The following is a 22,405-nucleotide window of genomic DNA, read 5'->3' on the forward strand; positions in this document are numbered from 1 at the left end:
ATCATAGCAGCAGCGACATCCTATCAGTGGAACATCATTTCACATTAGGTATGATTTAATATGATACTTCACTAATGCATTATGACAGTGTCTAATAGCAAAGGTAGCTTTCGCTTCTCTATTGTAATTGCTTATTCTGCACTGATGAAGACATGTTCTTTCTCCTGCTCAGACTGTCACTATTTCAGAGTGTAACATTTTATTTAAAGGAATCAAGTCTTAAGTTTTCATTGTTAACCTGTTTATGAAATGCTTACATTAACAGGAATATATCTACATGCAAGGAACATTAGTAGTAGTTGGAAGGAACATTCGCTGTATGGGTGTATGGTTGATGTTGCTGAAGATCCATTGGAGCAGCAACATCTTTTGCCCAGCAAGATTATGCCATTAAAAAAAGAATAGCATTTTAAAAATGACAGTAACAATCTGCATGCATATGTCTTCAGTTTCAAGCCAAAATAAAACCGGGCGATTCATTGTTTTTTAATCTAGGCCTCATGTCAGCATAAACAAGGGTTTTCAAGATGGCAATATAAAAGTTGTGGTACTTGTAACTTTAATAAATGGCGTATAATCTAAATGTCTAGGAGAGATTCTAGCATAGGAACATAGAAGTTGCCTTATATCGAATCATATCATTGGGCCTTCTAGCTCAGTATTGTCGATACTGGCTTCCAGTGGCTCTCCAAGGTTTCAGTCAGTGTTTCCCAGCCCTACCTGGAGTGGCCAGGAATTGAACTGGCAACCTTTTGCATGCAGAGCATGTGTTTTACTATTGAGCTATGGCTGCTGGGCTGGCAGGAGTTGTAGGCAGGTTTATGTCCAAAGCATGCATAAGATTACAGCGTTTAGGCTGCATCCTATAGATGCTTACCTGGGGGTAGGGATGCCGGAGAATTCCAAGAAAATGGAAGCGGAAATTGCAGGTGTTCGCTTATTCATTCCATGTCCATAACTGAAATCAATCCTGCAAAAATAATCGGTATTTGCTGCTATTGCTGCTTTCAGTCCTCAAACAATACATCATTGATCCTATCACCATGCCTTACACTGTGTTTCCTTTGCCTTGAAATGAATGGGGCAGGTAACATAATGAAAATGCAGCCATGCAATTTATATAATTTATGTAAGTTATAGCATTTTGCCACAGTGGTCAGTGAGACAAATAATGTAGAATTTGGCATAAGATGAACTGCAGTTGAGCAGAAACAGTGCTGCAGGTGACAGACACAGGGCAGAATGAAAACAATGTTTTCTTGCATCCCTATCTGGGAGTCAGTGGCATTGAACTAAGTGTAGCTTCTGAATCGATTTGACTAGAATTGCACTGTCAACCCATTACTAACTTACCTCATTAATTGCAATGAGACCTAAGTCCAACTAACTTTAAAAAAAGGTAAAGGACCCCTGACAGTTAAGTCCAGTAGCGAACGACTCAGGGGTTGCAGCGCTCATCTCGCTTTACTGGCCAAGGGAGCCGACGTTTGTCTGCAGACAGTTTTTCTGGGTCATGTGGCCAGCATGACTAAGCCACTTCTGGTGCAACGAAACACCGAGACCAGAACAGTGCACGGAAACGCCGTTTATCTTCCCACCGGAGCGGTACCTATTTATCTACTTGCACTTTGATCTTTGATGTGCTTTTGAACTGCTAGGTTGGCAGAAGCTGGGACCAAGCAACGGGAGCTAACCCCATCACAGGGATTCAAACTGCTGACCTTCCAATCAGCAAGCCCTAGGTTCAGTGGTTTAGATCACAGCGCCACCCAAGTCCCTCCAACTAAACCTGGAACTAATATTTGTAACTGTTCCAGTCTAGCAAACAACACTACAGAGAACAGACCTGTTCTTCTGAAATTTTAAATACTTTTAGTGGCAGCCTTTCATTTAAAAACACATGGCAATTTTTTTTTTTAAAGATCACATTAAATTAAGAATATTACTTCTTTTATAGTCAAATAAAAATGTTCCTGTACTCATACGACATGCTATATTTTGCTGAGGGTTAACTGTACTGGCAAGGCAGTAATTTCTCGTAATTTCCTGCATTTGACATACTTCAATATTACTCTATATCATATACAACCCCTATGCCTCAGAGTGTCCTGACCCCATCAGATTCAATCTGAGCAATATCCACTTATATAACTTATTTTAATATTGCATTTTGGCATTAGATTTTATGAGGTGACCTAGTCGCAAAGAACACAATAATTACAGCAGGTAAAACAGAAGCTGTACTTCTCACGAATGAACGTTATGCCAATTTGAGGTAGTCCTCTAATAATAAGTGTGAACAATTGGTAGAACAGGCACTTGCAAGTCCTTTCCATGAAAAAAAAAATACTTCTAGGACATAAAGGCTTACTATCTGGTGCCTCCAGGCAACTCAGTAAACCACATTAAACTACACATGAGCACAAACTCACCTAGACTTGTAATTGAATCGAGTTTGGGTAAACTTTGGGTTCATGAGCTCCATCCTTCCCTGTCTTACTGTGGCAAAGATGTGAGGAGGAATTTGGGAGCTGTGAATGAACTCAGTTTGGGGGCAGATCACCCCAGAAACAGTGGAGTGGAATGGAAGCATGAAACTCTGGTTCATGACTGAAAGAGGGTCAAATGCCTACTTTGACGACAGAAATATTTTTCAGTCTGGAGGAGTGTATGTGTCATGGTCTTGACGGAGAACGCAGGGGAGGAGGAGAAGAGACAAGCAGAGGAAGGGGGCAGGAAGTGCCAATGGGGGAAAGGAGGGAAGGTCAGGAGGAGGGAAGGCTCTCAGATGTTGGAGCAGAGCCTCAACAGGAAGCTCTGGCACGGACAGCGATACAGTGCCGGTCCCATCTGCTCAGGAAAGGAGAGGGTTAAAGTGGAGGGGTCAGATGAGAATGCCTCGCCTCTTCTGTTGGAAAAGGGGCGGACATAAGTCATTCCGGGAATCTGATTCACAGGATTCGGATGCATAATTATGTGTGCTGCTTGTACATATGTAAAATAAAGAATGTATATATGCATCTCTGAGTGAGCAGAGGCATTTCTTGCGGAGAGCACTCACAAGCCATCACAGTATGAGAAGTAGAAATACTGATGAAACTTTAGTTGAGCTAAAGACCAATGCCCCAGTCAGAAGAAGGTACAAGATCTTTTAATCTGTGCAGTTAGGAGTGTTGGGTGGAATTTGTGAGTTTGTCTATAGCCCAATAAGACTTAGGCTCATGTTGACACCTAAAACAATGAAAAACAGAATCTGAAGGTGTTTACGCTGTGTCCTGTTATTTAACAATACAAAACAAAGTTTATTTGTGAGCAAGGGTGAAATAAAAATAAATCCATCAGTGTGCCGGAAAAGGTTTCTGGGACGTTAGAGAGAACTGACTCCTTCTTCACTGGACTTCATTTTAGTTTCATGTCTTTTCTACACCAGCTGGTTTTCTTTTCCTGAATTTTGTTTTGCAATGTACCTCTAGAATCGTGTTTGGTCACCACCATCAGACCAGTAGGGGCAATTTAAGAAGCTTTTAAAAAAATTAACCATAGCTTGTTGTGTCACCCAAACCACCAACAATGTGATTAACCATGGTTTGTTTGAAACAATTATACTTTAAACCATAGTTTATAAAGCTGATTAATTTTCATTAACCGCAATTAAGATTAATCACAGTTTATGGGTTGGGAGAAGAATCAGAAGTGAAAACTTCCAATATGGCTCCCCCCGCCTCCCTCTCCCCCCCCCCGAGTGTGTGTGTGTGTGTGTGTGGCCATGGCAATGTGAGGATCACCTAGGCTTGTTTCTGTCATGGTCAAACATAATTTAGTGTGACATCCAAAGCCATGCTCAGAACTCTGAGAGTCAGTCAGTGAAACTAATTTCCCAATAGTTTAGTGTCTAATGAAAGGAATTCATTTTACATGCAAATAGACTTGGATTTCTACAGTTTAACCTATTGCATCACTAGCTCTCTGTGATGATAGGCCTTATGTTTTTTCTTGATGATGTACTGATTTATCACCTTTTAAAACTGTATTATTATCCATTGTTACTGTGGTAATCCACTTTATAAAAAGAGATAGAAAAACCCGGATAACTATAGGAAGCTATTATGGAATACAGCTGAAAAGGTACACTGTTGTTCCCCTGGGATGAAACTATCTCTTATGTACATATAATTAATATGTCTGCCAGAAACAGTTATTAAACAATGGGGAAGGATTGTTTCTGTTGAATAATTTGACCTGGGACTCCAGCCAATGTAAAAGGTATCTGATTAAAATGTTAAGGTCACAGATCAGTGTGAAATATAAAATGTGGAAAGTAAATGGGTAAGATTACTCATGGGTAAGATTAAGAACATCCATTCGCTAACATCAATTTTCAAATGTATCATATGCAGTGCTATGTGACTGTGTAAAAGTGTTAATCTTTTTTATCATAGAATGCTGAAATGCTGTGTTGAATATTTATACTATACAGAGCAGATCGTATGATCATTACAGGACCAACCCTATCATTGGACAGGGTGGGGCAACCCATCTCTGGTGATGGCTTAAAGGATGCCATGTTGTGAATTGTTTAATTGTGAAAGCTTTTTCTACTCTGGAGCTACTTGCCTGGAACTAGCTCTGCCATAGGGTGATAGCCAACTAAGTTACATTCAGTGCAGACCCACTGAAATCATTTTATTTCAGTGGCTCTGCTCAGAACAGGACTTGGTTGACTATCACTCATAATCTTTAATTATTTACTTTCGGTAGTGGTGATGTCCTTGGCCAGGAGTGGGGAACCAAAGGCCTGGGGGCCAAATGCAGTCCTTTGGTCCCCTCTGATCCTCGGGACTCTTCCTAGACCACACCTCCTCCTCAGCCAGACCCCCACCCCACCCCCACCACTCCTATTTCACATGCCCCTAGTGTTTTGACTGACTGAAAAGCATCCCAGAACTCAGATGATGCCTCTTGCTTTCCTGAATGGAGGAGAAAAGGTTGGTCAGAAGGGAATGTTGCCCTTGGTCTGAAAGATTCCTCCCCCTTTCTAGGCACAGTATAGAGCACTATCTTTTCTAGAAAAAGAGGTGCCAGAACTCACCATGAATGCTTCCCTTGTTCTCTTAGAATGACAATGGTGCCTACTGAGTTCCGGTGAGTTCTGGCTGAAAAAAAAGCCCCGAGTGTACAGAAAACCGATCTTGAGCACTGGTTAAACCCAATGCAACAAAGAACCATGAATATCTTATTCCTTATATTGACTGTGAAGCCAAGAATTTTCAGAACCCTTTACTCCTTTGCATAGAAAATTGATTAAATCTAGACTGAACTTGTTTAATGCTGTGGAAAATGAAACTGAACAGTCTCTGCTTCGTTTTGTTAGAAACTTTCTCTGAAAAGGGAACATGCTGCAGCAGCCCTTGTGCTGTGCCCTTGGCCTTCCTGGTTGCCAAAGCCAAGTCGGAAATGTTATGTCCACTATTTATTGAGGTGTGAAATGTTTCCTTACCAGGCAACGGGTTGGAGGGGGGGGGAGGGAGGATGTTGGCGGCTTAGAAAGAAAAGACTTCACGTCAGTGTGCATCTGCTGTTCAGTAGGTTGTGTCTTTTATATAGCAAGCACCATGAGGTCTGTTGGAAAGTGTATTGCAGCAAGGAAACGGTTTGCTGAAAATCTGCTTTATAAGACATTCCTGCTGGGAAAGATGCCTTAGTTGGAAAGAAAGGACTAAAGAACTTTGCAGTGCAGTGATGCTAATGCAGTGCTAATGCATGAAAGGCTTCCTGTGGTCAGTACCTTTAAGTTTGTTTTTGTATCTGCTGACCTTGCCAATGTCATGTGGATCTGCACATTCTTATCATCACTTTGGGAGGTTTCATTGCAGTTATAGCAAATAGGAACTTGCCCTCTGTTTGTGGGTTTTGTTGTTGATCCATTCTTAACTTTCAAAAAACAAACCCTTTATTAGTACAGTGGTACCTCGGGTTAAGAACTTAATTCGTTCTGGAGGTCTGTTCTTAACCTGAAACTGTTCTTAACCTGAGGAACCACTTTAGCTAATGGGGCCTCCCGCTGCCGCTGCACGATTTCTGTTCTCATCCTGATGCAAAGTTTTTAACCCAAGGTACTATTTCTGGGTTAGCGGAGTCTGTAACCTGAAGCGTCTGTAACCTGAAGCATATGTAACCTGAGGTACCACTGTACCATCAGTTAGGATTAGTTATCTCTCACTTTAATATTGGTCATCAAAAAGTGAATTCAGATTAGCACAAACACACAGTATTTCAATGAGTAGGAAAATGAGAGTACCCCTGAACATTTTTTAAAAGAAAAAAAGCACTGGAAATACATTAAAAAGTCAGATTGTGTGGAGGGGACTGTTATGCATCTCCTTTAAATGCATTATTTCATTGCAGAAGGAAGCACATTTTTTGGAAGTCAGCATTTTATTAGCTTTAGAATATTTCACAAATTATTTGAACAAGTTGAACTATGAATTCTTTCTACTTGCTATCCTGCAACACACAATCCATAACATTGTTGGTTCTTTGTGTGATACAGTGTTACCTTGCGTTAAGAACTTAATTCGTTCTGGAAGTCAGTTCTTAACCAGAAACTGTTCTTAACCCGAGGTACCACTTTAGCTAATGGGTCTCCTGCTGCCACCACACCACCACTGCACGATTTCTGTTCTCATCCTGAAGCAAAGGTCTGTAACCTGAAGCATCTGTAACCCGAGGTACCACTGTATAGTATAGGAGTCCTAGCTACTGGAGAGATGAGCACATTGCCACATAAGCACTAATGCAAGATGTGTGTGAATCTTTCACCAGCAGCAGAGTATATGCCCATGCTGCCCAGGGTGGGCGTGCTCCCGAGGGGTGCGGAGGGTGCCCTCCCACGCCCCACAGTTCAGAGTAGGAGAGGGGTGGGGAAGCTGCTGCTCACTCTCCTCCTGCTCTCTGCCATCAGGTGAGAAGAGCGGCTGTCGCCGGGTGCAAGATGTGCTGCCCACTTGCCTGCCATTTTGGTACCCCCCTCAGTCATGACAGCCGGGGCGGACTGCACCCACCGCGTCCCCTTCCTACACCTCTGCCTTTCGCACACTCACACCCTCTCATGGCAAGCTGCTATCAAATCAAGATTATATATTTAGCCATAGTTTTTCATTTCATCAGAACTAGGGAACCACGGTTAGAGATTTTCTGTTTTAATTGTGGCTCACATCAGAACAGGAAGTTGTTCAAGCAAAAGGCTTGTGCATATATTGGTTTAAGAAGCTCAGATATAATTGAACTGGGCCAGTGTCGGTAGATTAAAAAAGAAGATGATGGAACGGGTTTATCCTTAGCGTAACTGGTGCACTTTGATATTCTATGTCTAGAACAAAGATGTGTGTGAAGTATATTCTTGGGTTGTTGACACCTTGTCTTGTTAAAGCATGCAGGAGCTGATACCTGTATGAGTCATGCTGGTTTATTTCCGCTTACTTTCTAAACACGGAGCTTTATATTAGCATAAGGGTGTTTCCACCCGAAACCTCTACTTTTAATTGAGCAGTAGGGAACAACAGAAGGACATGTAGGGTCACTGCTGCCCATTGCCTGCTCAGCTGAATGACTGCACATATTCATTTCCAGTGTATTGAAATGTTGCAGACTTTGACTCAAAGTATTGTGCTTCTGTCCAGAACTTAAAGAATGGAGTTCCTGTTGGATCATACTGTATGGCTCTCTTCACAAATAAACTGTTGTTTTGACCTTGCACAGACAAGTGGGCCTAGAAAAGCCAATCCAGGAAACAAGCTTCTTTAGCATATGCTTCATGGCATTATACTTTGTATTTCCAGTTGATATTGCTCTTTGTATAAAGGGCCAACATCTAAAAAGGACCTCCCTGCACCAACTGATGCAATCCAGAGAAAATAGAAATAAATGAGACTTTGATACTTACTGTCAACCTCACGAATGCTGCTGAATCAGACAAAGGCGTTATCTAGTCAAGCATCCTGTTTGCCTCAGTGGCCAAGTAGATGCTTATAGTCAGTCCACAAGCAGGACATGAGGCCAATAACTCTTGCTGTTGTTCCCCAGGGACTGGTATTCAGAAGTGTGCTGTCTCTAATCTCAGAGTAGCCATAGCATAGCATCACCATGATGGGTAGACACTGATAGTTGCAGCCTCCACGAATTTGTCTGATTCCTTTGTAGAGTCATATAATTTATTGGCTAACACAGCCCTTTAAAAAATGCATATAAATGAATAATCTTTTAATTGAGCAGATCATTTCTACCTAACCCATGTCCTTTCCCCCTCTCCTCAGCATTAGAAGCAAAACCTGCCTGTAGAAAATGAAAGGGAAATCCAAGATTTTGGTGTAGCTTTTGGCCGCAAGATGACCTTCTTCCAAACAAAAAATAGCAGCAAAGATGAGAGTTCTGTAGTTAGCATTCATTACCGTATTTTTCGCCCTAAAGGACGCACTTTTTCCCCTCCAAAAATGAAGGGGAAATGTGTGTGCATCCTATGGGGAGAATGCAGGCTTTCGCTGAAGCCTGGAGAGCGAGAGGGGTCAGTGCGCACCGACCCCTCTCGCTCTCCAGGCTTCAGGAGAGCCCCAGAACCAGCCCCACAAGCTCGGGGGACAGCGGGGAGGCGCAGCGCGCCATCCCGCTGTCTCCTGATGTGGTCTGAAGGCTGGTGGCGGGGAGAAGAGCGATTCTCCCCGCTGCCGGCCCCACAAGCGCCTGGGGGGAATATTTTTTTTTTCTTTATTTCCCCCCAAAAAATCAGGTGCATCCTATGGGCCAGTGCGTCCTATGGGGCGAAAAATACGGTATGTACCTCTGGAGGTTCTCTTTCTAGGCAATGGAGCCTGTTACTCTGATATGTCCTTCCTTTATAGACTCAACTGCCACCAACATTTCCTAAGTCCTGGAAGTTCAAAGGTTCTTGTCAAGTGTCTCTCTCTCTCTCTCTCTCTCTCTCTCTCTCTGTGTGTGTGTGTGTGTGTGTTTCTGTGTATTTATTAGCTTTCTTTGTTTCTTTTTAAAGAATTTAGAAGCCACTCTTCTGTTTTTGAATCCTTCCATCCCAAGTCATTTCCAAACTGATAAGCAATCAATCACCCCAAATTGTTATTGGAGGGTATGATATGTTATGGAGATGAGACCTAAGGCAGCATAGAATCATCTAGAAATCAGTGCCAGAAATTAGTGTCTTTTTTCCTCCTGTTTATTTATCCATGTGTTCATTAAAATGCCAGGGTTTGTACTTGTAAATCCTCCCAGTGTGTTTGCACTGATTGGCCATAACATTTAAATATAGGAGCTCCAATAAAAATGAAGCTTAGAGGTGCTCTGTGCTTGTGGCAGAAAGCCTGCCTGTCTTTATGACATGTTTGCGTCACTCATCACAATGCCACAAGTTTGTAGCCAAAAGTGTGCGGGTTTCCTTGCCAATAATCCCACCCACATCGTGCTACCTAATTGTATCATATATTACACTGGCAGAGTTACTGGCTGGGATACTATGAGTGATAGAGTTTGGGCTGTGAGTTTATCAGATATCTAACCCCTTGCTGCTTGTGTGTCACTTTGTAGGTTAGACAGGAAGGATGTTTCCAACACTGCTGTTGCATTAGTTGCATTTATAAGCTTATGAATAAAAATGCTGCTCATATCTCACATTTAGGTTTGTCTTTTTCAAAGTGCCTATCATCTGACAAAATCAAATGTGGCTCTTCCAGCCCTATATATGTGCCTGCCCCTGAAAAACAAATATCGGTTGAAATGAAGGCTGCAATTCTTTCTCCCATCTTCTTATGCCAAAGATAATAAAATTGGTGTGACCACCTTTTCGTGCCGTACTGTTTCCAAGTTTTTAATTTACACTGTAATTGCCTACTTAAATTTTTTTTCCTGAGGGCTGTAGCACTGAATAATCTTAGCTTCGGTTGACACACAAAGATAGAAGAAGTGCAAGAGAGCCTGAGGTGAAGATACAAATCAGAATCCTCCCACTAGGGCATGCTGGGCTGTAACTAGCTCATTTCCCTCGTAACTGCTATCTTCACAGCACTGTAGCGGAGCCATGAGAAAAATGCCAGTTTCTGGTGAAGTTTCTGCCTCTAGAGACAATAAACAGATTCAGCTGGCTTTATTGTAATATTTTCCTGTGGTGTTCTGCTTCAGTTTTTCCTGCCTTTTATTAAGTGTCTGTGGGCAGGTCTGTCATTTTTTTCCTTCTGTGGACCCCTACATAAACACATTGATGCCATATTTATCAAAAAGCATTTTATACCATTTATTTGTTTTCGTGTTTTAATATGTTGTGGTTCACCCACCCCACCCCTAAGGCATTTTAGAATACTAAAATAAACATATGGTATAGGTTGTGCAGCAGGCCCAATGTTGTCTTTGTCCACATTCACACCATAAAGTTAAAGCATTAAACAGTTCTGGCTTCCTCCAAAGAATTATGGGAAGTGTAGTTTATTGAGGGTGCTGAGAGTTGTGAGGATACCCCATTCCCCTCCCACAGATTCCATGTCTAGAGCAGTTTCACAGTCAATCCCACTTCCCAGGGAACTCTGATAATTGTAGCTTGGTGGGGGAATTACTCCTTTCCTTGTGATTCACCACACAGGTAGTCCATTGTTCCTTCAAACCTGCCACTTAAAATGGCAGTCTGGGGTATGTACTGTACTCATAAATATGTTCACAGGTACACCAGCCTGCTGCAGGTTTTTATATACAGTTGTGGAGATCTTAGAAGCATCCTACTAACACTGCAATCCTAAATACACTATACTAGGCAATAAACTCATTGAACACTGTGGGGCTTACTTAGTGGTGTAGTAGAGGTAGAGGAATGCATCTCTGGGACCTTTTCAGAGCAGAAGCTCTGTTCTCATCTGCTAGACCTCCAGGAGAATTGAGGGGCACTCCTTGCTCACATGCATCAAAATGCAGTATAACTGTAACTAATAAAGTATATCTAATAAAGTGAAGTTTACAGAATAAGATGATACCATGGCAGAGTTTCATTCACAGTGTCCTTTTGTCCACTCTCTTGTCTAATTGATTATACTGAATTTAGATGCAGTTGCTATAAAGTCATGCACACTTTTTGCTATGTATTAACTTCATGTGTGTGGTACTGACTGAGTCTGAGCAACGAGAAAGACTAGAGGAATGTACCGATATTAATGAAATGCCACCACCTGGAGTTTGTTCCAAGCAGATTATACAACCAGAAGCATCTTCCCTAACAGTCATGTTTAACAAAAGAAACAGTTATAGCTTATATCAATAAAGAGTTTCTTTTTATCCGAAGAAGCTCTGTGTTGTTTTTTTGCTTCTGCAAATTTTCAGGTGGGATGAGCATTGCACTGTTTACATTTTCTTTAGTAATTTTGTGTTGCTTTGTTGTGCTGAAGAGATCAAACCAACATAAAGTTTGATCATCCTCAAACCCAAACCTTTTGCAAAGAAAGCACAGACTCAAATTCATGATTGGGTGTGGCACGGAATAGAATTGGGGACTTATCTGAAAATGCATTATTGGCAGCTTTCTGTTAATGTGAATTCACTTATCAGGTTTTAGAGATTATTCAGAGCTTGCAAGTCCCATGATCTCTGGCTGCACGTGACATCCTTGTTCTCCAAACTTACTACACTCTTCTGCTTCCTGCCGTATGTTAATCTCCCTTTCCCCAAAGTAGAAATTGGCAGTAAGGGATGCTAGAATTTCCAAGCTGAAGATTTCAAAAACCTATTGAGGCTTTTCAAGTGCTTGGCTTGAGCACTTCAACATCCCAATTTGATTAGTCTATTGACCTACTCAAGATAATCACGCACAGCTATTAGGTTCCATGGACTTTAAACGTGGAAACTTGGATCAGACATTGGATCTGTGCTCTTTTTGCTATTGCAGTTGGTTGCCATTCACACAGCAGTGGCTAGGACTTCACACAGCAATCCATTTTCCTTGGGAAGTCAAGAAACACTGGAGGTCCAGTACTGCCCATCTGCATTTTCCCAAACACTACCTACCTGCCTGTTGCTCAAGGTACTTTGTACCTGAGTGCCTGACATTACTTAAGAAAAAAGGAGAAATATTAAAGCTGAGACAATCATTTTTGTTGGATGGACTACTGTGATCTTAGTTTAGAAACAACACACTTTTTAAAAAGAGTTACAGCAAGCCCTAAACTGTAGCATGCTTCTCCAGCATATGTTTCCACATGAACTTTAAATTCCCAATAGAAGAACATAGGAAATTGTCTTATAGAAAGTCTGGCCAATGGTCCATCTAGTTCTGTATTAACTATACCCACAGACTGCAGTGCTCCATGGTTTCAGATAGGAGTCTCTCCCAGCTCCACCTGGAAATGCTAGGGATTGAACCTGGGACCTTCTGCATGCAAGATGTTGTTACACCACTGAACCAAAGGAAACCATTCCAAAATCACTCCAAAAGAGGAGAAAATAAGGAAGGAAGAAGCCCATTCAAATCCTACTTAACTTTGGCTTAATTTTGGTAGAGGAACTAGTAGTCATCCTTCCCTTGGTTATCACTCATCTTCAGCAAAGATTGATAGAACAATGTTATTTGAGAGATTTTAACCAACTACTGTTCTTTTACAGCTTGCCGACCAGGATTTTACAAAGCCTTTGCTGGTAATGTTAAGTGTGCCAAATGCCCGCCTCACAGCTCTACAAATGTGGAAGGTTCTATGAACTGCAAGTGTGAAAAGAATTACTTTCGCTCTGAGAGAGACCCTCCATCTATGGCTTGCACAAGTGAGTAACCTCAGTATGATAAAAAGGATGCTTGTGTTTCAGTCTCTCCTGTATGTGTAGGAGTAGGAGCAGGAGTATTTATTACAATTTGTATACTGCCCTATATCCATAGATCTCAGGGCAGTTCACAACATAAAATTACAATATAAAAAACTCAAAATGCATAATAAAAATAAGAACAAAGATAACCCAGTAATCCCCTGTTCTGAAACACATTTTAAAGGGCATCAGATGTCAATCAGCGAAAGGCCTAGTTAAAGAGGAATGTTTGTGTCTAGCACCTAAAGGTGCATAATGAAAGAAAGAAAGAAAAATCTATCTTTTGAAAATAAAACTTTTTATACTGTTGCACTGTAATTGCTGATAAGATTCTCTCATTATGTTTGTACATTTTGATTCTTGAACCAAATAGGTCATCTTTATTAATAGCTGCAGAAATGAATGTCTTTTACAACTTTACATCCTAATCTACTTTAAGCTTGGTTTCTGTCTTTTTTGCTTATCTAACATTGCAGTGTGCCATCTACATAAGATTTTAACAAAGGAGGAGGAGCAGCAACAAAGCTTGATACCTGTAATTTGTGCTGGAAAACTGATAATACTGCATGCCATAGTAATCCTTAAGTCATTGTTGTACCTCTTCAGACATACACCTTGGGGATAACTCAAGTGTGGGTTTCCTCGTGCCCTGTAACTAAGGGCCGTACAGAAACCCATACTTGAATATTTGTTCAACCAATACTAGACTTCTCAGGCAGATGTTTCACAAAAATGATTATGATCAGTAGCAAATGGTTTTAAATGTCTTTATAAAAGCAGTCCTAGTTTGTTAGTACAAGAGAGCATTAAAAGAAAATCATCTCTATGAAACGTCTTTGGAGAAATGAGGCAGATCATTAAAAAACATGACACCTACCATTATCAAATGCATATTTCAGTGGCTTTATTGTCTTTGAATTCAAACAAATAAAACAACCATCATTTTCTTCCCGTTACATCTGTAGGACCACCTTCTGCTCCCAGAAATGTTATCTCCAACATCAATGAAACATCAGTCATCCTAGATTGGAGCTGGCCTTTGGACACTGGGGGCAGGAAAGATGTCACTTTCAATGTTGTCTGCAAGAAATGTGGAGGAACAGCAAAGCTGTGTGATCCGTGTAGTACTAATGTGAGATTCCTTCCACGTCAGATCGGCCTCACCAACACCACTGTGACTGTGGTGGACCTCCTGGCTCACACAAATTACACCTTTGAGATAGATGCAGTTAATGGCGTGTCAGATTTGAGCACCTTTACAAGGCAATTTGCTGCAGTCATCATTACGACCAATCAAGCTGGTGAGTACCATTTTTTCATTGTTCTTCTGCTGTCTGAACCTGAGAAGTTTCCAGGCCTCATTCTCCACATCCTCATCATCTTTCCTCCCTCAGAGCATCCCTCATCTTACTTACCAGCAGGTAGAACTAGTGGCTGTAGTGATGGCAGGGAGAAGGAAAGGATTTTTTCTTCTCATTGTCCCTGCTACCTCTCCATTGGTATGGTATGCCACAGAGTATCTGCAGTGCATCAGGGGTATGTGGGCAGGAGGTGCTAATATTCTTTCCATTCTGCTTTCTGCTGCTGCTACTCCCACCCTCATTTCTACTTGCTAGTAAATAAGCTTATTGGATGAGGGCCAATAGAATGAGAAATGAATCCTGGCAAGTGGAGGCCTTCAACATTTCTCTATTCTGGGAATACCAAATGGAGCAAACAGCACGCGGACCTAGTGGTGGGAGGAAAAAATCCTTAAATAAGAGACACGGGGGAATGATTAATGGACTTCAATGTCTGTACACTAATGCGCAAAGCATGGGAAATAAACAAGATGAGCTTGAGCTCTTGGTACAGCAAACTAAATATGACATAATAGGCATCACTGAAACCTGGTGGGATAAGTCCCACGATTGGAATGTAATAATGGGGGGATACAATCTATTTCAGAGAAACAGACCAGACAAGAAAGGAGGAGGAGTGGCGTTATATGTCAGGGATGTGTATACCTGTGAAGAGATCCAAGATTTAGATCCTCAAAGCCAAAGTGAGAGCATTTGGGTCAAAATTAAGGGAGAGAAGAATAACAGAGACCTCATTGTGGGAGTTTACTATAGATCCCCAAGCCAAACGGAGGACATAGATGATGCCTTCCTGGAACAGATGGCCAAGCATGCAAAAGGAAGGGAGATAGTAGTAATGGGGGACTTCAATTACCCGGATATTTGTTGGACGTCAAACTCAGCCAAGAGCATAAGGTCAAACAGATTCCTCACTGGCCTTGCAGACAACTTCATTGTCCAGAAAGTGGGAGAAGCAACAAGAGGAACAGCCATTTTAGATCTGGTCCTAACCAATGTTGATGACCTGGTTAGTGGGGTAGAAGTGGAAGGATCATTAGGCGCGAGTGATCATGCTCTTCTGAAGTTTACTATACAGCGGAAAGGAGCAGCCAAGCATACTAGGACTCAATTTCTTGACTTTAAGAAAGCCGACTTCATAAAACTTAGGGAAGTGCTGGGTGAGATCCCATGGACAACAATACTAAAAGGAAAGGGAGTTCATGATGGCTGGGAGTTTGTTAAGAGGGAGATACTAAAAGCACAACGTCAGGCAATACCAATGAGACGGAAACATGGAAGGTGCCTAAAGAAGCCAGGGTGGCTATCTAAAGAACTTTTAACTGAATTAAGATTAAAAAAGGATGTGTACAAAAAATGGAAAAGGGGGGAAACCACCAAAGAGGAATTCAAACAAATAGCCAGCACGTGTAGACACAAAGTCAGAAAAGCTAAAGCACAGAATGAACTCAGGCTTGCTAGAGAGGTTAAAAGCAACAAAAAAGGCTTTTATGGGTATGTTCGTAGCAAAAGGAAGAACAAAGAAACAATGGGGTCACTCAGAGGAGAAGATGGTGAAATGCAAACAGGGGACACAGAAAGGGCTGAACTACTCAATGCCTTCTTTGCCTCAGTCTTCTCCGATAAAGAAAACAATGCCCGACCTGAAGAATTTGGAGCAAATGATTCAGCAAAGGAAACACAGCCCAGAATAACTAAGGAGATAGTACAAGAATATTTGGCTAGTTTAGATGTATTCAAGTCTCCAGGGCCAGATGAACTGCATCCAAGAGTATTAAAAGAACTGGCAGATGTGATCTCAGAACCACTGGCAGTCATCTTTGAGAATTCCTGGAGAACAGGCGAAGTCCCGGCAGACTGGAGGAGGGCAAATGTTGTCCCTATTTTCAAAAAGGGGAAAAGAGAGGACCCAAATAATTACCGCCCAGTCAGTCTGACATCAATAGCAGGGAAGATTCTGGAGCAGATCATTAAGCAAACAGTCTGTGAGCACCTACAAAGGAATGCTGTGATCACCAATAGTCAGCATGGATTTCTGAAGAATAAGTCATGTCAGACTAACCTGATCTCGTTTTTTGACAGAATTACAAGCCTGGTAGATGAAGGGAACGCAGTGGATGTAGCCTACCTTGATTTCAGCAAGGCATTTGACAAGGTGCCCCATGATATTCTTGTAAAGAAGCTGGTAAAATGCGGTCTTGAATATGCTACCACTCAGTGGATTTGTAACTGGCTGACTGACCGAACCCAAAGGGTGCTCATCAATGGTTCCTCTTCATCCTGGAGAAGAGTGACTAGTGGGGTGCCACAGGGTTCTGTCTTGGGCCCGGTCTTATTCAACATCTTTATCAACGACTTGGATGATGGACTCAAGGGCATCCTGATCAAATTTGCAGATGACACCAAACTGGGAGGGGTGGCTAACACCCCAGAGGACAGGATCACACTTCAAAACGACCTTGACAGATTAGAGAACTGGGCAAAAATAAACAAGATGAATTTTAACAGGGAGAAATGTAAAGTATTGCACTTGGGCAAAAAAAATGAGAGGCACAAATACAAGATGGGTGACACCTGGCTTGAGAGCAGTACATGTGAAAAGGATCTAGGAGTCTTGGTTGACCACAAACTTGACATGAGCCAACAGTGTGACGCGGCAGCTAAAAAAGCCAATGCAATTCTGGGCTGCATCAATAGGAATATAGCATCTAGATCAAGGGAAGTAATAGTGCCACTGTATTCTGCTCTGGTCAGACCACACCTGGAGTACTGTGTCCAGTTCTGGGCACCACAATTCAAGAAGGACACTGACAAACTGGAACGTGTCCAGAGGAGGGCAACCAAAATGGTCAAAGGCCTGGAAACGATGCCTTATGAGGAACGGCTAAGGGAGCTGGGCATGTTTAGCTTGGAGAAGAGGAGGTTAAGGGGTGATATGATAGCCATGTTCAAATATATAAAAGGATGTCACATAGAGGAGGGAGAAAGGTTGTTTTCTGCTGCTCCGGAGAAGCGGACACGGAGCAATGGATCCAAACTACAAGAAAGAAGATTCCACCTAAACATTAGGAAGAACTTCCTGACAGTAAGAGCTGTTCGACAGTGGAATTTGCTGCCAAGGAGTGTGGTGGAGTCTCCTACTTTGGAGGTCTTTAAGCAGAGGCTTGACAACCATATGTCAGGAGTGCTCTGATGGTGTTTCCTGCTTGGCAGGGGGTTGGACTCGATGGCCCTTGTGGTCTCTTCCAACTCTATGATTCTATGATTCTATGATTCTATAAGTTAGCTTTTGTCTGTTCTGAGTGGGGCTGTACATCCCCTGAAGGAACAGGTTTGTGTTCTGGGGTTACTTATTGATTCATCTTCTGTCAAGTGGATTCAGCGACTAGTAAGAGGTTCTACCAGCTTCAACAGAATGCCAACTTCAGCTGTTCATGAACAAGGGTAATCTGACCGCAGTGGCCATACACAGATAACCTCAAGGCTTGGCTACCACAGTGTTGTTTAGTCGGTTAGCCGTGTCCAACTCTTCGTGTCCCCATGGACCAGAGCACGCCAGGCACTCCTGTCTTCCACTGCCTCCTGCAGTTTGGTCTACCACAGTTGATCCCATATAGTTGTCCATGAGGTTAGTCCAGAAGATATGTGCTTTGGGTCTGCCAATAGTAGGTCTTTCAGTGTTGTGTCCACCTTAATGCAGAATTCATAACTGTTTGAAATAGGGCAATGGCCAACAATCTATTCATTTAGATGCATTTTCAAAACTTTTTTATTCACCTTTTCTGAATACAATTCTTAGTTATTGTCTGCTGATTGTCTGCTAATGTAGTGCTGTTACTTTAACTGTATCACTTTTGGTTTCCTGTACACCATGCCACTATAATGTGCATTGTTTATAAATCTTTTATAAATCTTTCAAATCTTCTTTAAAATTAATTTTAAATTATAAACCTTTTGAAATTAATAAATAAAGGGAAGCCTAGGGAGGATGTTTTGGGCAGTGGTCAGCTGCCAAGGAGGAAGGGGCTCCTTTTGTTTTTGTTGAGTTTATGTCACGGGCTCTGAAAATGAACTGCAATTGTTTCCAATTTTTGAGTAAAGAATTAAATTCGTTTCCAAGTAAGTCCAATGAGTTCTGCAGATGTTTGCCCTTCCCTAGTTACAACTGCTGTTCTTACCTTTTAGGTTTCATATTTGTTTGGAGTGCGTTTGTGTGTGTATTCTGTCTGTCTTTATAAGAAGTAGGTCCACATGTCCATAATGTTTGGGTGCTTTTGTGGTCAAACAACAATTTGTTTTCACCAGGACATAATCCTGCCTCAGGGAGTGTTATCTTATAGAAATGCAGCATGAGGTCAGGGACAAGCAGAACCTCCTCTGTTGTTAGTTGATGAGAGGCGGTGGAGCCATGTACCCTTTTTCTGTCTCTGCTGAGCTGTTGAAATCCCAATCACCTGGCAGGCATAGAGGCAAATTTCAGCCCCTCCATCATCACTGTATCCATCTGAGAGCCAACAAGAGGTGAAGAAGGCATGTGGGCTTTCTTTGCCAAGCAGCTAGAGCCAACTATCTGGTGTGAGGTAGTGTTTTCTCTTTTCCTGCATCATAAGTACTAGGGACACTGTCTTCATTAGTTTAGCTTCTGTAGCATAAGGGGAGATGCTATGAATATACTGTAGTGAAAGCAAACAGAAACAGATTTCCAATTGTTGGGTGGTTTTTATTATCAAGGGATTTGGCAGAATTACTATTAGGATTAACTCCCAATCTCCAGTCAGCAGTGTCAAATAACACTTTAGTTTGTTGTCACAGAAAGAATGTGTTTTATTAATAAAATCAGATTTTAATGAAAGACTCAAAGCAGTAATCTCCAATATAAATTACAGTGGTCATGTAAGTGATTAATTTTGATATAATAGAAGTGGAGGAAATTAAGTGCTTTGATGTTAGACATATAAAATACTAACACTGGCACTACAAAGATTTAATAATATTATGGATTATATTTTCTGTTCCTCCATGCTTCCTGCTCTCCCCAAATCCTGATCACCAGCAGCTTTACATGAATATTGCTTTAAAGTGCTGGTGCTGTGATTTATGGCATTCAGCTGGCCTTAGAGAGGCCCATTCATGCCTATGGGATTTTCTGTACATGAACAATGAATGAATGAGAGTATAATTTTCACTGTGGAAAGTTTTGCTTGCAATAGATAGGTCTCTAGTAAGTATTGTTTGTTCAAGTACAGAAGAAAATACTAGAAATTACTTTGGTTGTTTTTAAATTTCACAATTATCTTGGTTGGAAGTGGAGGAATCTCAACTTTCTGTACAGCCACCATGTAGTTCATTCTCTGCTTTCTTCAGAATGAGCCTTAGATGCTTTCTTTATGGAGATATTCAGTTACAATGTGTTGGTTAATTAATATTTCTCAACTGCCTTTTTGACAAGTTGTGTGGTGGAATAATACCACTAAAGAAAAGCCAGAACAATACCTAATTATTTATTGTGACCACCCGTGTGCATACTCCTCTGTGCAGTATGCTGCTTCTGTGGATAGTTTGTGTATGAGCAGTTTTGCCTAGTGGCAATAGATGAAGGAGGGAGGGAAGGAGGAGTTGAGAGGTGACTTCTGCCGCAGCAATGCACATGAGTCAGTGAAGGGAGAGCTGAGCTTCCTTCATGTTCCTATCCTACAGTTAACATGGAAAGTTGTATATCCTAGTGGAACACATGCTACCATGTTTCTATTTTTCAATTTGCACTGGCACATATGCAGTTATAGAAGTACAGTGTTTCGTAAATGAACTCCATCTTCTGACTGTAATGAAAGACATTTGGGTAATTGTACCTATATACTACTTAAGGCTAAATCAGATGTACTTCTCTGCCCAAAGCAGTGGCAGTTTTTTGTGTGCTGATGTCTGCGTTGATGTGCAGCCACGGAGAAAACACACAGAATGGTTGGATGACGTGGTTACTCCTTTTTCAGGCTTGTCAGCTTCTGGGGATGGGTATTGGACCAGTGCCAGATTTACATATAAGCTAAACAAGCTGTAGCTTATGACCCCACTCTCTTGGGGGCTCCCCCAAAAAACTGAAAGGGAAAAAACTGGATCTACATTTCCAAAATATAAGCTAAAAGGACTAATAAAATAAAACCTACATACAGCCACAGTGTTTTGTGTTGTGTATGGACCTATTAGGTCCATAAATTACCATATAGCATATATTCAACACACACAAAAAAAATACCAGCGACAATTTGCTGTTGACAAAGGACAGCTGGACATATAAAGGGCTCCATTACCTTCAGTAGCTCAGGGCCTCATCAAACCTAAATCCAGCCCTAGTATTGGACTGGTGTGGGGAGTAACCATGCCATTCTCTGACATGGCTCCACACTTCAAACATTGTCCAAGAAAAACAGGACACAAAGAAGCAGAAGAAGTTCAGAAAGCCACGTTCTTAATCCATCATTTTATTCCTTGGATCACATGTGCTCGTTGACATAGAGTCTAGAACAGTTTGCCTTGCACAACTGCAGTATTGCAATACTTTTAGGTGGGTTTTGTTGTCAACTGCCTCATGGAAAGAGTAACACGTTCTGCTTCTATTAGCTCATATGATCAGGCTTCTGCCACTATATTATAATGCTAAGGCCCAGACTAAGGCCCGTAGTTATCAGCCATGCTAAAGGGAACAAGACTTCATCTCAACTCACAATAATATGTTTTCACACAGATGTTATCTAATAACACCAATCAACCCTGCTTAGGACGGGTCACTGACTGCCACAGGAGAATTATATGAAATCCACAATCCCCTGAGGCAAGGTGCTAATTATGAATGTGTCATGGAGAGAGATGGACAGCTGTGCCACTCTGACAAGCTGATATGCAGATTTATCTAGTCTGCTTGGTCAATGTTTAGTTCGCAGATAGGTTTTCAGATCAGATTTTGGGTTCTTTATTATTTTAAGAACCTTAACTTATTTAATTGGCTGTATTTTGGTTATAGTTATCTGGATCTTTTGGTAAATGACTGAAACTGTATAAATCTCTTAAATCAAGACCAGCAGTGGACCACAACCCTCTCTCTTTCAAGATTGTAATAGGGGAGCAATACTCTGACATAAAATAAAAAGTGTAAATATACCTTCCTACAGTATATTCAGTATCCACTGTATTCCTCAATACTAGACAGCAAAGAATAGGGGAAAAAACAAAAAATAATTTATGCCATGCGAGGCTAGTAGTTCTCAAACGAAAAGTCGAGACAAATAAGATATAAGGGGTGTGCAGTGACCACAAGATTTGTCTTGCATCTGTAGCATTTGGAAGCAGCCCAGTCTGTTTCAGATATGCTCTGTGTCATTCCAATTTCATTCATTATTTGGGTCTGAATTTGATCTGTTAAAAATCCAAAGCTTTGTTTCAACTCCGTTTACTGTAATGGGGAATATGAAAACAGCTCTTGCATTTTTTCACTTTCTACAAAAATGGGTAAGATCTTTAGGCAAAGAAGCCCCTCAAGAATGGCTGAAGCCTGCCAAATTTCAGGCAGATCCATCCAGGTACTTTCATGTAGAGAACATTTAATGTTTTGTTTATTAAAAAAGAAAAAGACTATATAGTTCCAGGGGATTTCATGCTAGGTGATTTTTACCTTCATTAGTGAAAGCTGCGAGTCCCTATTTTTTCTTCCTTTTAAACTGAAAGAATTATGCCACCCAATAGTCTAATTCCACTTCTTTACACCCTGCTCTCACAGCCAGAACTCAGAGAAGAATGATAACCTATGAGAAGAACAACTCTGTTTACTTAGATCAACATCCCTGCTCCAAATCACTGCGATTGAAGTAGCCTCAGAAAATAATTCAGTGTAATTAAAAGCTAGCCTTGTCTATCAAGATTCAAAGTTTCCCATTCCCAAAGTTTCCCATTCATCTCTCCACTTCCTCTCCTCTCTCCTTCACCTGCTCTCCTCTTGAACTCCTCTTGTTTCCTTAGACTGCTTGGTTTCATTTTTCAGAAAAGAAAAGGGGGGCATTTAACTTTGTGCTGGTGAAGGTTGGAAGGGTGAGACATAGAACAGTGGGAAGAATCATGTGCGTGGAAAGGAATTTGAGACAGAAACGGGTAGTTTGTTGCTTGAATTGAAGTCCAAATTGTGCCTCTCATGCTCCCCACTAGGGTCAACCCTTTAAAAAGGC

General features: G+C 41.4%; 1 protein-coding gene across 5 annotated transcripts in view; it reads left to right on the forward strand.

Annotated features, from left to right (window-relative positions):
• The window catches only part of EPHA3 (EPH receptor A3), a 217,515-nt gene that overhangs the window by 132,971 nt on the left and 62,139 nt on the right, over positions 1 to 22,405 (forward strand). For all 5 annotated transcript variants that reach the window (XM_082219719.1, XM_082219720.1, XM_082219721.1 and 2 more), the window contains 2 exons: positions 12,640 to 12,795; positions 13,800 to 14,135. In XM_082219719.1, the coding sequence (XP_082075845.1) occupies positions 12,640 to 12,795; positions 13,800 to 14,135 (492 nt within the window). The remainder of the gene's footprint in view (positions 1 to 12,639; positions 12,796 to 13,799; positions 14,136 to 22,405) is intronic.

The sequence above is a fragment of the Podarcis vaucheri genome (genome assembly GCF_965113315.1).
Source record: "Podarcis vaucheri genome assembly, chromosome: 4".
NCBI classification, from domain to species: Eukaryota; Metazoa; Chordata; class Lepidosauria; order Squamata; family Lacertidae; genus Podarcis; species Podarcis vaucheri.